The sequence below is a fragment of the Tinamus guttatus genome, unplaced genomic scaffold (assembly GCF_059628265.1).
Source record: "Tinamus guttatus ecotype Peru unplaced genomic scaffold, ASM5962826v1 Tinamus_guttatus_pri_ptg000371l, whole genome shotgun sequence".
In the NCBI taxonomy this organism is placed as follows: Eukaryota; Metazoa; Chordata; class Aves; order Tinamiformes; family Tinamidae; genus Tinamus; species Tinamus guttatus.
Window position 1 is genome coordinate 386,958 of NW_028288905.1, and position 16,695 is coordinate 403,652.

At 40.3% G+C, this 16,695-nt stretch overlaps 1 protein-coding gene across 1 annotated transcript in view; it reads right to left on the bottom strand.

Moving 5' to 3' along the window:
• The window catches only part of LOC148593578 (potassium voltage-gated channel subfamily KQT member 5-like), a gene marked incomplete at its 5' end in the record, with an annotated part of 44,601 nt that overhangs the window by 17,431 nt on the left and 10,475 nt on the right, over nt 1–16,695 (bottom strand). Inside the window, 3 exons of the mRNA XM_088530402.1 lie at nt 3,616–3,836; nt 11,690–11,716; nt 13,945–14,039. Of these exons, the coding sequence (XP_088386528.1) occupies nt 3,616–3,836; nt 11,690–11,716; nt 13,945–14,039 (343 nt within the window). The remainder of the gene's footprint in view (nt 1–3,615; nt 3,837–11,689; nt 11,717–13,944; nt 14,040–16,695) is intronic.

The window sequence follows — 16,695 nt, forward strand, 5'->3', positions numbered from 1 at the left end:
AGACACAGGGCCTTAGGCAGCAGTGAGAGCAACACCTGTGCTGTGTGACTGTGTGCACAGCCTCCAGCGCAGGTTTGGCCTGGGCCAGCTCTGCCTCTCCCGGATGGTCCCAGCCACAGTTCATGGGATGTGCTGGGGACCAAACCCCACAGCGCACACACGATCCTATTAACAACACAGTTCCTTATCTCTCATCATTCAACAAAACCTTTGTATATGATTCTTCTATCTGATGCACACACTGTGACACGTAACAATTTACCACCCCTAAGGTCTTGGCAGATCTCGTGGTGAAGAATTCCAGTTTATCTGTTTAGCACTGATAATTCCCTTTAAAATAACAGGGCTTGGAAATTCAGCATCCTGGCATCATTGCCATTGGCTTTTGCAGGGCCTCATGTCCAACAAGAATTCTGGCAGTTGCAATCCACAGTTGAGCTGAGAGTGGACATATATTTAAAATCAGATTGCGTAAGCCTCAGTTTTCTATTTAGCTCCCCTGCAGCATTGTTAAAGCTCTCGAGAGCATCTGCAGCCGTGCCATCAAAGCTCTCTGCAGCCATCAAAGCTTTCTCAGGTTTGGATTCAATTTGCAAATGCACATATGTAGTTGAAATAATTGCTGCAGTTGCCAGGCCCATTTTGGCAATAACAATAAATGGTTTATAGGCAGTTTCAGAGCCCTGTCGCTTCCCATAAATGAAGGCATTTACGCAACAGTTTTGGTCATGCTGCTCTAAGATAACAATGCCAATATCCTTTTGGGAGATACTTGTGTGTTTTAGTCACTGCCAAGGTACCTCCTTTAATGATCTTCATCTGCAGCAGGGGAGTGTTAGGAAGCTTTTCTTAATGCCTAGCCTGAGTAACACTTTTCCACCTATTATCTGCTTTCCATAAGCTCCTGTCTGGATGGGAGAGCTCCCTTTACATGACTAACTGCTAATGTTGAGGTTTTGTAGCAGTCTCTTTCTGATTGTTTTGGTCCAGATTCCAACCATGTCCTATATCAGAACTTAGTCAAGGCTAGAAAATTGCTGCAGTGGCTCTTCTGTTGTAGATCATTCTTAGATAATTTAATCATTTTGCTTTCCTTCTGAACCCTCCGCTCACAATGTACATTTGTTACTTTGTTTTATTTTATATAGAGTGCTGTGAATCTCACCTGCACAGCAAGTAGCTAATCCTCCACCTCAGCTACCTGAAAATCACTCAGAACCCTAAATTTAATGTAATTGACTGAAAACAAAGCAAGCATATGTCTTCTCTTGTGGAAGGCAAAGCTCAGGGAGAAAGGCTTTTCATTTTTCATGAGATAACTAACAATCTCTTGGCACTTCAGATTCTTTTCTGCTAATGTGCAGAGTGAAGTATTCTTTGTGCATCTTTGAATCATTGAGAGCATTTCCAGAGTTTTACTCTGGTGGGACATCTGATGGCAGATGGCAGAACCTTCCAGGTTTCACTATTTTGCTTCCCCTCAGCCCTGTGTGCTAGGCAGGGCATCTGGACAGCTCTAAGTTCTGCCCACTCAAACTTACCCAACATAAGCCTCAAGTAACAAGGGTTCACTGCAAATTTTTTTTCCCCCCTCAAACACACTACAAAGAGATAAGAATCACCAGAAGAAGAAGCGGTTCAAGGGCACTGTTTTGAGTCCAGACCTTCATCTAGGAAAGAGTGGCTTCTACTTTGGCTGGAATATCAGTGTGCCAAAATGATTAATCCTTCAGCCTGAGAATTCCTCACGGAGGAAGACTAGAGGACCTCACAACTGAGAGATACGAATAACGTGCTGCTAATGCTTTATTTTCACCCACTGAAAAATGCATGATGTTCTAAGCTAAAGATGTATTCTCCAGGTCCTTTCCATTATGCTGTCAGTTGCAGAAGGCAAAAAATGTGAAACTGGCAACAAACATGGGAAAAAAAAAAGACTTCATCCAGGTTGATAGTGCCTGTCTTTTGCTGCAAATGTGTTGTGTGAAGTAGCAGGGAGTTTCCTCTCGGCAGTGAGCATCCTGCACATCCATTTGATGATACCACTCCTAGAAGTAGCTGGACTGGGTCCCAGAGTGGAAACTTGGCATTCGCCTACATGTTGAGGACAATGGAATCTGTTCCTCCTGCCACCGATGAGAAATTGGTCATATCTGTTGGCCCTTTTTCATAAGGGTGGACACGTGGCTGGAAACTGCTGACGTGGAAACAGTTCGCATTTGCTCTGCAAGATCTTTAGGGCTTTATGCACAGCAACGAGCTCCTTGCTGTTGTTATTACCTTTTATCTACAGAAATGCCTGAGATGCCATTTATGCCACCAAGGAGAGACTCTAGCAGGGAACATGATCTTCTCATGCAGATGGTTCCTAAAAATGACAATATGTTCAAGACGAAATCTAGGGCAACACTTACGAAATGTTACTATGACAAATGGGCTGATGAAAAAGTAAATGGACTCCTGAGAGAGGTATAGGCTGAGGGACTGGAACACATGTGAGCTGCTGAGACACTGGCAGTGTACTCAACAAATTGCTTTGCTGTTAGTTCACTTCCAGAGGCTGTGCAAGTTACAGGGGTTTAACCTATGAAGTCATTTCTGGCTTGTCTTTTGGGGAGATAGGCATTCTATCTAACTGATTACATAGGAAGCCTACATTTAGACAGCATCGCCTCAGTTACATTCACTCTGACACTCTGGTAGCTCCAGGGTCTCTGACTTCCCCTTTCCGGGCACCTGGGGTGTCCTACGCTGGTGTGAGGCAGGCACCACATACCCTGTACACTGCGATTTCCCTGGAAGACCACCCAGGCCATTTGCTCCAGAAAGGTGCAAGGGATGGTAAACCACCTGGCCCTCAGGACCTCACGAGATGCATGGCATGGTAGACCCCAGCGGCTTGCTTTAATACACACAAACTCAGGATTTGTATCTCTGAGGCTCTCCACAGGGGCTGACCTTAGCAACACTAAGGTTTGTCTTGTTGGCCCTTCAGGAAATGTTTATTCACACAGGCTTTTCCTGAAGGTGTTGTGTAAGGTTTTCTTAGATGAGGGATAGGGCATTTCAGTTCTATGGGTGTTTTGCCAACCTACATGTTGGTGACAACATATGCTATAAAAAGGAAGCAGATACCAAAATTACACTCTTGTCTGAATGTTTTTACTGACAATTGCTAGAAGTAGCATGTATGACGGCTCTCACAGAAAGGGTTTAAAGTCCCACTTCTTTATTTTGATCACCTGATTCACCCTGTAATTTGCACACACAGTCAGGGTCACTCCCTCCTTTCCTAGACTGTTCCCCCTGTTTTTTGTCAGTGGGTACCATAGGAAACAATAAAACATTCCTAAGTGGGGAAAAAGAGCGACTACAGAAATCCAAATCCCTGGGGAAATGTGGGGCAGAAGTAACATCCCAAACATCTGACACCACCTCAGCACCCTGTTCGAAGCTTTCTAACATCTCTTCCCTCTTTCATGTCCCTTTTCCACGATGTGAGATTCGTGTACGTACACGCGTACTGAATGGTTCTCATTCAAAGCCCTGGTGTTCAAGGGCATGACAACCCTGGGAACAGCTTGCAGCGTAAAATTAGGCATTAAAAATTCCTACCATCAACCACTGGTTTTGGCTGGGAACTCTTCAGCCTCAGTGAGGGCCTGAAACGGGTCCGGTCATTGAAGCTCCAGCTCTTCTGAACCTTGGTGGGGCTCCCTTCCGTAGCAATGTCAGTGCTTGGTGACCGGCGATCCCCGACCGAAGACTGCCTGTTCTTAATGCTTTGACCTCGTGGGCTGGCCATCCGGACCCGCTCTTTGAAACTTAACTTTTGACTGTGAAGAAGAGAAATATATTTTATTCCACAGTCCTGCACTCCATCTTCTTCTATCATATATTATGCAAATAATTTCTAAAAATTCTAAGCAGTATGAATCAGTTAGTTCTGCACTTTTATTTTCATGGAATTTATTTCACCTGGAAAGGAAACTGATTTGATATAATTGTTGTTTGATAGTAGTATTATCAATCACTGTCTGTCTTACAGGACAGAATAATGTTGTACTGGAAATTAAAATCAACAAATAGAAACAAATCTAAGCAAATGATTACAGAAAAATCTCTATTTTTTATGCTTTGAACTTTTATCTGGCTTATTTCCATGTTAGTTTGTCCAGCTCAGTGCATTTCTGACCATCTCTACAAATAAACAAGGAAAAAAAAGTATTTATTATTACTGCATGCCATGTAGTTTTTTTTTAAGCAGGCAGGAATATTGCTGTTTGTTAGTACTCATGCTTTTTCAAGATGTGGCACTTTCCAACATTTCATATGCAGTTAGCGAACACTCTTATTCAGAATCCCTTGTTACGGCACTTGGACATGACAAAACCAAGAGTAACAAGACATCCAAGACAGGATTGTGATCAGTATGATGACTGATTAATGGAAATGTAATGTTACACTGTGTGCTCAATAAAGTCATTACCTGAGATTAAGCTGGGAACTTGTCACCTGCAGCAGGCACTTCTTTAGAGAGTTACCACAGCCCAGCCAAGCTAATGATTGTGACTCCTTGATCAAAGGTGGCCTGTGAGCTTACAGTTGGCCAACAGTAAACTGATCATTTTCCTTCCTGTGCTCATGACCTTCCCACTTCAGCCAGCTGAATGTTGCATATGTAGAGTTTCTACTTTTTTGGTGCTTAAATTACGTTTCTTCACATCTGAAAATATATGTAGGAGTTGTTGTGGTCACCCCAACTATCCGCATATATCTGTCATTATCTAGCACTTCTTTTTTGGTTCTTGTTTTCTTCTGGCTCTTTTTGAAGCAGAAGACACAAAGGGAAAAGAAAAACTTGCTTTGGAAACAAACACACGTTTTATCTATGAGGTTAAGTTCAACTGCTTGTACAAGGGGAAGGGTTTTCCTGATCAAAGGTCGACCCTATTCTTGCAAGGGAAGAGATGGAACAGGTGATGCTTTAGGCTTACCACATGGAGTAGGATTTGGGGGGTTCTTTTAGACCACCTTTGGCAAAGACAGTCTGCCTGAAAATTATATGTCAGTCTGAAGTTAAAGCACTTTCTAGTTTCCCCACAGTCTTTGCATTTAACTTGGGAAGGTCACTCAGAGATGTTTTTCAACAGAATCAATTTTTGCAGATAATTAGCTAACGCTAAAATGCATTATTCCTTTCTTAAATGTTTAACCAACTGTGCTCTGAAAAGAGCGTGTTAATATGTAATTATATGAAATGGAATGTAATTATAAATTTCTGTGGCTGTGAAATGTTGAGATAATCAGATATCTTTTCCAGGCATAGCAGAGCAGAGCACAGCATTTCAATCTGAATACAGACATCACTGAGACTTGAAAGGATGCAGTTTGTTGCAGGCAAAGAACATGCTGCGACACTTATAATGAGCTAAGTTTCAAGAATGCTATAAAATAAGCATGACAACAGAAAGATTATTAGATAAATGTGTTTCTATATGGCATGTTGAATCACTTGAAGGAATACCTTTAGTATAATTTCTCAATCTAGCCCCCTTCCTCCCTTGCCCAGAGTAGGCAATTGTTGAAACAAACACATGATGGTGCTGGAAATGTCATCTCTTTCCATTGCAAATTGTTACCCACACCTGCAGGACTAAACCTTGTTTTGTTTTCAATGCAAAAGATCCTCAGAACCAACTGTTCGAAACAAAAGCAAGTTCTAAAATGTATCTCTCAATGAAAATTACATTTATGACTTAATTGCATTTCAGTTCTGGAATCTTTTGAATTGTTGGATTTAACGAAAATATAATCTAGGAAGTATTTATTAGCCACATTATTGCATGTTATACAGCATGAGCAACACAATCAAAATGAACTTCTTACAGGTATTATTTCTAGGCATGTGTCCTACATGCTGTATTTACTCATCTTAGGGCTGAAATTTCAGGAACAGTAATTCAAGCATGAAATCAAATTATTAACTTATTGACAAATCTTACAAGTAAAAAAAAATCTGGACAGCTCTCTTCCTCTTGGACTAATTAGCATGAAAGGAAAATCAATAAGCTAGTCATAATTCAGATTAGTATGAGTCATAATTTTTCTTTTATTATCGCAGTAACTCCAAACTAAAAATGAAAACAGAAAAATGAAAAAAGCACACGTTCTTATGTCAATTAACTTGGACTGATGTAAACAGTGTCTGCCTTTAAATGACTTGGGCACATAGTATAGGCTCATTTCATTTACAAAAACTGAGTAATACACAATGGCTACTTAACCTGAGTATCTTTAGTTCTCCAACTCAAAGCAATGAGCCAATGGTGAAAGAAACAGTAGACACTTCATCTGTACTAGAGACATTTGCAGAATTGCGATGTCGAGAATGAAAATATTAATTCAAAATGCTGACTTCACACCTGAAACCTGCTGTTTGCAGTAATGGCAGTGTAATTGCATGCCAAGGACCCATGCTGAGAGTGCTGAACCATAATGGGATGGAGGGTTTGGAAACTCTGGTTTGGCCTTTGAGTTTCTCCAAAGACACCAACTGTAGCAGTTCCCCACTCTTGGATTGCTGTTCCTACCCTGAGACCGGTGGGAAATGCTCAGGAGTGGCCTGTTTCCAAAGGCCCTGGGTCCTGCTCGACTCCCTGGCACAGGCAAAACTTGCACTGCTGGCAATGTGGGGAATTCAGGCCCAGGCCCAGGAGAAGAAAACTACTGTCCTCGGAAGCACCAGGTCACAAGACTCTTCTATACGTCCTACAGGCAGGTAACCTATCAGAAGGAATCACTGAAGCTATGCATTTTTCAGGCATCTTGACCATTTTTTTCTCGCAGTGAAAGTATAGTTCCTGGCTTCTGGTGGCCTGTTGCAATAGAAGTGGAGACCATAGACCACTTTTATGACATTTCAAATGTCTTTGGACCTTCTTTTTCACACTTGAATTATCGGCCACTGAAACTTTTGGGCCTTTTACTCTGAATTTAGTGTTGGTTGGATCAGCACTGTTCCCACTAACAATCCTTCACCTCCTGCAGGACTTAGCCAATTACATTTTTTCTCTTCCTCTCTTCTCCTTTCTTTAAAATATTTGAAGGGAATGCCTTGAGTTAATGTGAGTCTGTTAATACCCATGGGAAATTCACAAATTCCTGAAAATCACCAAACTGAACTTGAACACTGGTCCAGAAGGCAGAACCACAGAATCTGAAAAATGGATGTCTAATGCTTTCTGCAACACAGGGACTTCCAAGTCAAGCCTAATAAGACAAGAATTTGAGAGAATCACAATTGTCCCTGCTCCTCTATATATTATTTTAGATTTGTGTCTTTCTATTATAGATCTTTTCTGATTGGCATTTTTTTCTAGCTAGTTTCTATACACAGTTACTTTCAATCGCAATCTTCCTTAGTAGTGGCGCTCTCTTTGGCCCAAGTGATAAACTTCTCTTGAAGGCGGCAGGCTTGGGAATATTTTCACAACGATAATGCTGGAGCTTTGAAGCCCGTTTCAGTGGAGATCAGTTACAGCTGGAACCTCGGAGGAGGATGCTAGTGATTTCTCTCTAATCTTCTGTCTCATGAAAGATGAGCTGTAGGACCTGACCACTCGTTCTTCCTGATCAGGACATGCACCAACCATTCACTTCCCTCTGACAGCAAAGGACTTCGTATGATTTCCCCCCCTCCAAGTTTTGTCTTTTCCGTCAGTGACTGGTGAAAGAATTGTGTTTACCGACACTAGAGGTCAGTGTAGCTTCACTGCAGGAGCACTGAACGCTACTCTGTGATGGATCAAATGACTAGACTTGATTTTATTTTAATTGATAAGTGCTGATGAACATTTGTTTTTCCTGCTTGTACTTATAGCTCTGTCTATCTTGCATGGCCCGCCTTACTATAATTTTTGGTTAGCTGTGCATCTCTTTGGTTCTCCATCCCACTCCTCTGTTTCCCTATCTTCCATTACATTTGTCATCACATTCATTCTGTGCCCTGCTTCAATCTCAGACTTGCAGCACCTTCTCACCAGTTGCAATTTATGATCTGTTTTTCAGCTTTTCAATATCGGCAATCAAAAATAAATATTAATTTCCAGGAATCAATTTTCAGTAAATATGAATGTCCAAGTCAATATATGACTTCACTGAAATTAAGCTAAATAGGACTGTAAAGTCTAACGCCTGAAGTTCAAATGTTTTAAGTCTTCTCCACCAGTCTCACGCTAGAAGCATGAATCCAAGAAACATGGTGTTATATCTCATACCTTCAATGAGTAATGACATGAATTTCAAGACATAATGTTTTAATTTTCAAATAGAAAAAAAGTTATATTTTTGTGCATTTTTTATTTTTCAAAACAGTTTCTGATCTATAGAAACTATTTTGCTTCATTTTTATCATCAGTTTGTACTTTCATTGATTTTATTTTTTAATATGGAAAATTTGTAATAAACGTTAGTTGTAAATCAAGAGATTTCTCCCTTAAGATCCCTTTAAGATCTCCTTAAGATCTAGGAATTACCATTTTTGGTAAGAGAGACAATGTTTCAACAGAATTCAACTGAAGCAGATGTTGTTTTCACATGCATTTCTCTACCTTGTAAACATAGGATGCAGGCACAACTTCTAAAGCTGTGTCCAAGGGGATTCTTCTCAATAGCAACTATATGTTTTAAAAGTTGATATGGCCTAGCATGTTATATCTTAATATTCCTTGCCAATTATTAGTCATGTGACAGAGAACCCAACTACTATGGCTATAAAAATCCTCTTGGACTTGGGGAAATTGCGCTATCCAAATATTCAACCACTGTTGCAGGTCTTGTCAGGAAAGCACATTCCAAAAGTTCAAGTCTCAGGCAGAGGTGGAAGATGGGGCTGAGCAAACCATGGCGTGCTGCAATTGTGCAACTGGGTGAACTTCAGAGAACAGTAGTATTGCCATTGTATTAATGTCATTGCAGGCAACAAGCAAGGAGGGGAATTACAAGCATTGAGGGAAAAAAATAAAAAAAGAACATGAGGAGTCCTTTGAAGAAGAAAGGAACTTGAAAGCACTGAGAAGGGGAAGTCAATGAATCATGCACCTGATGTTAGTTGGCATTCTCAAACATCAAGTGAATAGGCAGGATGCTGAATACCTATGTTTCCGAGGGGTGTACATCCTGAAGAGCTTCTGTTTATTACTACAAAGCTTACTGGGAGTGAGGGGAAATAGAGGACCACGTTACTAAGCAATCTGCTACCAGGTAGGGGTTAGGTTTTCCAAATCAAGTTAGATTCTTGATCGCAGGTTGTTTCTTTTTTCATGTGGTGCATGCAAAGATAATAATTTACATTAAATCTACGTTTAGAAACAGAGATGATACAGAAGTATGTGGACAGAATTCCAGAGTATAATGTACTTGAGTGTCTCAGAGGGATGATGATACCCCTTTTTCCCCAAGTTCCTATTCTAGCAAAACTCAACCAGATTCCACCAGAGAAAGTTGCCTGAGTAGCTGATCCTTACTCAGGCCCACTATTTATTTAAAATGATAAAAGAAGCCTGCACTAGATGGCTGAAATAAGTTCTCTGCAGAAAACCAATGTGTAGAATACACAGAGCTTAAAAACGCTTGTGTTCTCAATGTGTTGTAAGATTCATCAGTCTCGAGCCGGTTCCCTGCACAGAAAGAACTTCAGCCACCATGTGTAACTGAGCAGAAATAAACAGATATAGATATAGTGAAATACAGATCAATATCTATAGATTTATAGATACAGTTAATTTAAAATATAGGATTATAAACTGCTTGCAGAGCTCTGACAGAGTCAGAGTCCAGAGCCAGCCCCGTTGCAGCAAGGAAAACACCAGAAAGGCTGCCATTAATTAGTGTGATAAATGATTAAGTAGAACACATGTGATCTTTTGAGAAACAAAAAATAGAATGTGTTGAACATATTTGTATTAAAACGAGCATGAAGCTGCAGCCTCAGCAGCACAGTGCTCTTTCTTAAATACCCAGCAACCTAATTTAGCTACCTAAAGAAAAACTGCAGGTCTCTATAAATGCTGAAGCACAAAAATTCCTGTTTGTAAACACAGAATTCATTTTAATAGGTAATAAAAATGATCTTTTACCTAAAGCAAGAAATGTCTTTTTGCACTATTACTAAAATGGAGTAAAGAGCAAAAAGCGTGTTCAGAAAGCAATCCAATGCACTGCTGGTATCAACACATCTTAATCTGGAGTGAAACAAGCAGCAGCTTAGTTAACACAGCATCCCATGCAAGTCACTCAGCATTGCAGTAAGAAAGAAGTTAAACAGTCGAGGACAGTTACCTCTAAGTACGTTGCAGAAGTTTTTGCATTTACACTTTTACCACAAAAGACCACATACACGACATGGATTTTAAATGACACAAACATACTGCAATATATCAGCATAAGAATTATAAACAGCCATAGACAAAAACACACCTTTTTAAAAAGCACTGAGTGGCCTGTAGGTCGTTTACTGTAGACCAGAATCTCAGAAAAATGTTAAAATTGTGGATTTTCTAGGAAAATGCACACTGCTGTTTCTTTTACAAAAGCATAGGTTCATCTTGACTTTATAAATGCAATTTTTAATAGGCTATTTGGTAGAAGTCACTGGAAAACAAGTCTTTAATATTGTGCTAACAGGATATTGTGTTAACAAGTTCGTTTTTATACCTACCCTAATACACGCTAATACACGGCAGTTACAGCACACAATAAATAAGATTTTCTGAAGAGTGAAATATAAATTGAAAAAAAATTACTAAATCATTGACTTATTTTAAAATCACAATCGTTATCACTAACAGGGAGCCTCCAATGTAATTTTCATAATTGGCTGGGTGTTTCTCACATCTAGCTCCTACTTCTCATAAGTACATTTGTCTCTGCAAGTGCTCACTGGTGAAGCTGGGAACACACGGCCCTTTCTCAAAGCTCTGCTCTGGAGGTGGTAACGTCAGGAGATGCACAACCACTTGCTGCCAGCTTGGGTCTCACCTTTCAAAAGGCAAAGGTGCCTTGTTACTGTTGGAGGAGTGCGGACAGCAGGTTTGACGGAGCCGTCATGCTTATACGAGGTGGGTCTTGGCTGGCAGGCTGTGGGGGTGATGTCTACGAGCTCCCACGGGACGGGCGCTGCGGACGAGCAGGTAAGCTGCTTGCCAAGCAGAGCAAAGCCCATCATCCCGAGGGACTGCTGTCCTGGGAAGAGCCAGGATGCGCCAAGGGAAAGGGGCCCTCGGTGCCTGCAAGGCCGCACGCCCCCAGGGCAGGCCGCACGCCTCCAGGGCAGGCCGCACGCCTCCAGGGCTGTCCTCACCCTGGAGCATCCCTCGTGATGCTGCATCGTTCTTCCCCAGAGCCGGAGCCTGGGCAGACTGTGCTGCTCCTCATCTGCCGTGCTGCACCGAGAGCTACGTTAACACATACAGCTAAAAAGATAAAACCTGGTTTTCCCACGAGAAAACTGAGACAAAGAAGCAAATCCCTGCAGCGCTATCCTAACAGTGTAAGCTAAATACAAGTGAGATCTGTCTTTATTATCAGTAAAGCACTACAATTCATTGAGCCTATTGTGCAGAACCATTAAAAACTCCTTAAGGAGAAAAAGATTTAGAAAATATAAGAAATAAAAGAAGCTACAAACCTGCTAGAAGCTTCCCCTTGTTCTTTTCTTCAGGTCAGGGAGTGGGAGGGAAAAACATATTTGTTATGCAGATAGTAATCACATTACTTAGTTACAGATGATGTTAGATATATGCTAAACTGTAAATGGATATGTTAAATAAAGTAGCGTACAACACACACATTACAGGGCAACCACAAAAACATTCAAGCAAGACTTGTAACTACAATGCTTTTGAAAAATAAACTTTTCAGTTGTTTTAACACATGCATAACATGCTTTGTACATACCACTGCAGACTGAGTTGGCAAAGCACTTAGGCAAAACGCATTGCTGACACATACATAACAGAAGGCTGTAGACTCTTATTAGACAAGACTCTTATTAGATTTTATTTCTAGTAAATAAAATGGTTTAATTTTAGGATATTGCAGAAATAGGCTTATTTAAATTAACAGTTAGATGCACTTTTCGAGGGACATGTTTTAGAATTTTTTAGGTGGGATACAGCTTCATTGCTTATGTAATTATTTATATAATTTCATATCAATTTATTTATACAAATGTTGCCTTCAACCTGTTTGTATATGGCAAAAGAATTGCTCACTTATTAAAATCAATATTCCATGTAACTTTTAATCTAAAAGCTCCTTTTAGTTTGAAGCATTTTGGAATTATACTTGTGGTAATGGATTACTTAAGGCTCTGTTCTTGTCAACTCTTTGAAATTCAAAGATCAGCTTTGGGTACCCAGCCAAACCTTTATTTGGCTGAGCTTTTTGGCACACGATTACCTTTTTACTGTCATGTGGATGTTCATCACCCAGTTTTGGGAGAAACCACTAATTCTCTTGAACTGTCTGCAATAACAACAGTTAGGACGCTTATCACAGCTTTCCTATAAGACTCTCATTGCATTTCTTTTTGATCTTTATCTAATACCTTTTATTCTCTGACTTGTGCCCTGTATAGGATCAATCAATTTACTACCTTCTGCTAAATCTTATTCTAGTGAATAGTAAACTAGTGAATTGTCTTGGACTACCAGTGCTCTGTGAATTTTCAACCAAACAAATACATAAATAAAAAAATACATCTATGTACTTTTCTTGTTTGTCAAACTGGGGCATCAAGTCTTTTAGGCTACCTTCCACTGGCTGTGTGTATAATGGGGGGGGTGATTCCCCCTAGGGAGATACCGAATGCCATGATCTCCTCCCTAGACTTATACATAGCTACAGTCCTCAGAATATAAAATACTAATAGAATATAAAGAAGAAGACTATAAAAATACTAATGAACTTAAGGAATGAGCTCTGTATTAATATTATAACTTTTTTTTTGGTGAGAATTTGGTACTGGGCTAACAAATATATTGATTTGAGTTGATAAAGGAGAAATCTCACGCAAATGTCTATTTGCTCAGAAGATTGTGGATCCTAACAAGTGACTAAGTGACTAGACGAAGAGATGTGCATGCCGTGGCACAAATGACTGGGGACGGAGCCTCCGAGCAAGTCCGCTTTTGGGCACGCAGGACAATTTCAGGGCAAGAGGAAGGGGCACTTTCCATTGCCCACCCCAGCCCAGATGCCCATCCAGAACATTTAGCAGGAGAGCAGCTGGTGCTGAGCCCCGGGAAGCAGGGACTGGGGAGAGGCGAGATGGGGACGTGCAGCGGGTGCGTTCGGGGCACTCTCTGGCAGGGAGTTGGGCTCCCTGAGATCAGGGACCTTCACCCCTGACCTTCAATGGGCACAAACTGGTGTTTATACAGAGTGACATGGATTTATACCAGAATTTGGCTCAGGATCAAGATTGAAGGGAGTCCGTTTTGCCCAGCAATAAGCAGTACTCCCCAGGAGATGTGTTCTTCTATAAGTCTGTTATAAATAATAATACATCTTGACTGAGAGCATGCAGGAGGAATTAGTGCAACTTCAAAATGGAGACTGTGATTATTAGTGGGTTCTGATTGCTGCTAAAGAGCTGCTGCTGTGGAACATGGATAGTAGGAAAATGTTAACCTTGACATAGGAATTTTTGTAGCAGAGAATATTTCTAATGCCTGTGTTCAGTGATATATCTCAAGATAAATGGAAATGGGTGTTTGACCCATTGTACCAGGCTCCTAGATAATACTGCCCTGATTTGTTAGTTGAAATTTTTAATGAGAGGACTTGAGAAGACAAAACAAGACAAAACAGACAAATACTAATTCTCTAAAAGCTTGAACAGACATCAAGAACAGCACCAGCTGCCATAGTTGTACCTACTTTGTAGGGCTGCAGGTATGCAAGGCCTTCAAATGAGGCTTCCAGGTAGCAATGGAAACCGATTTCTCATCAGCCGCATAACTACGCCATACACACTACGTGCAGGATATATGACAAAAAAGAAAAACAAGGCAAGAGGGAGCAGGGGATGAAACAAAAAATTGAAAAGCAGATTAGTAACCAATACAAGTTATGGCTTTCTTTTATCATTCATAGCACTGATACATGCCTGAGGGGAGGAAGAATACTTTCATAATATCGCCAGGTGGCTGTCAGGTTTGTTCGGCTGGCATCAGTAGAATAAAACCGCCAAGTAGCCTGGTATGGGGAAACAATAGAAAAGCACAAAGGAACCAAGAACATGAAGTGCCAATGCCACCACATTGAGTATGGAGAGAGCTGAGTTCGCTCAGACTGGGATGTGAGCTATCACATCGACACAGAAAATATTGCTACCAGTCGAAACCTAGCCACACTTTGGTGCATCGTAACATGGTAAAGTGAGAGGTACTGGCCATGTGAAGTGCTAAAAGATACTCAGCCCATAAAGGAGCTCAGTAAGCAATGCAGTGATTTAGGTGTGAAAATCCCATAGGGGAAACCCACACACGCGTGCAGTCTGAGGTAAAGAAAGTGTCATAATACGTTTTGTAAACAATACTGAAAATCAGACATAAAGTAGTTAGAAGAAAAGTGAAGTATTCTCTGTGGTTTGAAACTTGCTGAATGTTTGAGACTGAACTAAATGATCTCAAAGGTGAGACCAAAGCAGAACACTGAATTTAGATTTTACCATTTAGATTTATAACTGCATGTGGATAGTAAGACATATCCTCATTTCAAAAACTGGTATGGTTTCCCTGATGTCAGCATAATATATTAATATGTACTAGCTGAGCATCTGTGCTGACACCTTTTAAAGTTTCCTAGATATCTTTCCTTTCTTCATTCCTTCCTTCCCATAACACACTCTCCTCCTACAGTGAGGCTATGTAGGCATAGACATAGGCATACAGGCATAGGTATAGGCATGTATCAACCAAAACCCAACAGGTGTCAGGTGGTGATCCTGGTTAACTATTATCTCCAGGTCCTTGGCTCTGATATTTGTGGCATCAGCCTGGATGAGAGAATGGAATTCTTAGATTCGGTTCTTCTTCCTTTTTTTTTTTTTTTAACTCTAGCTGGTGATTTATATTTGTATGAAGAGAAACATAGAGTCCAGTTCCCATTTAGCATCAAATAGATGTTAAAAATGCAAAAATTACAGCAGCATGGAAAAGCCAGAGTAGTCTTAGTATTATCCCCATTCTACACTAATCCTAAACCAAATACATTTAAAAAATGTAGACTCCTCGAACTAGCATTTGCTTTAAAACTATTCAGCTGCAAACAGGCACTTCCTGTTGCTGCCATTGAACTTGCAATAAAATGAAAAAATATTACATGTATTGCCATGTTATGCTGGATGTTTCAGGGTAGAATTAAGAGTTAAGTTAATGAGTTTGGCTTCCTATATACTTAAAACCATTGCATGTCACACAGACATCCAGCTTTGAGCTTGACACCATAGGTATATCTGTAAAAATACATCTAGTCTTCAGCAGCAGATGAAGGAAGTGCCACTTACTTTATGAGCTGTTCCACTGGTTAATCATTCTCACTGTGCATTATTTTTAATATGAAACTGTTTGGTTTCGGCTTATAGCCAGAGATATTTTTTATGCTTCCATCTGCTACATTAAGTAGCCCTGCAGTTTCCAGCATTTTCTCTACAGACTTCTACGTTCAAATAATATTCACACTAAATATTTCTTACGAGCTAAACAAAACAGGAGAAGTATGTCTGTATTATACAGTTCAGTTTTAACCAGTGATTCAACAGTGTACAGTGGTAACATCAGCAGCCTCCTACTTACTGCCCTTCTGTTTCTTTAGCTAAGGGCTGTAGCAAGACTCGTCAGAGCAACATGTGAAGCTTTTCATCCTTCCCCTCTGCTTCTCCTTCTCCTCTGCTCTTCTCACCTGCGGTCAGATCCTTTCCAGAGGCACCATTACTTGGATATGTGCCTGTACTGATAGCCTGATTTCACTGTTCCTTGATGTAGTTTTGTATTTAGTATGCTAAGGATTTGGTTGGAATCCTTCCAGCCTGATCCATCCAGGCCACTCTTGGGCTCCCAAATCCCAAACTCATCTTTAACACTCTGCCAGGCCTTCTGCCATCAGCAAGTATTTCCAGCAACAACTTCACATTAATTTCAAGATCACTAATGAATATGTTGAACAACCTTTAGCCTTCACACCCTTGGGATCCCACCATGAGTGTCTTCCATTCATGATGATTCTTCCCACTAGTCACTTTTGGAGACTAGTTGGTCAGCTGCTATTAATCTATTTAGCAGGTTGTTTTATAAATATTTTGGTTGCACTGTCATATGATAATAAAATGAGCTACCTATCGAAGTGTAAATCTATTATACCTGATTTCTCTTTCCACTTAACTTTAATTTCAAGGAAGAATCAGTGTCTGAAAAGATCTGTTTTGTTAATTCTACAGTGTGCTAGATACAAAATGAATTGATTTGTATTTATTAATTATTCCAATAAATGTTAAATATTAATATTTAACAATATTAACAATTTAACCATCACTGAACAAAAATAATGGAAACATTAATTTGAGGAGTGCTTCAAAGACAGATTTGCATCTGTCCTGAACTTATAATGGAACTCTAGTATGTTTATGCT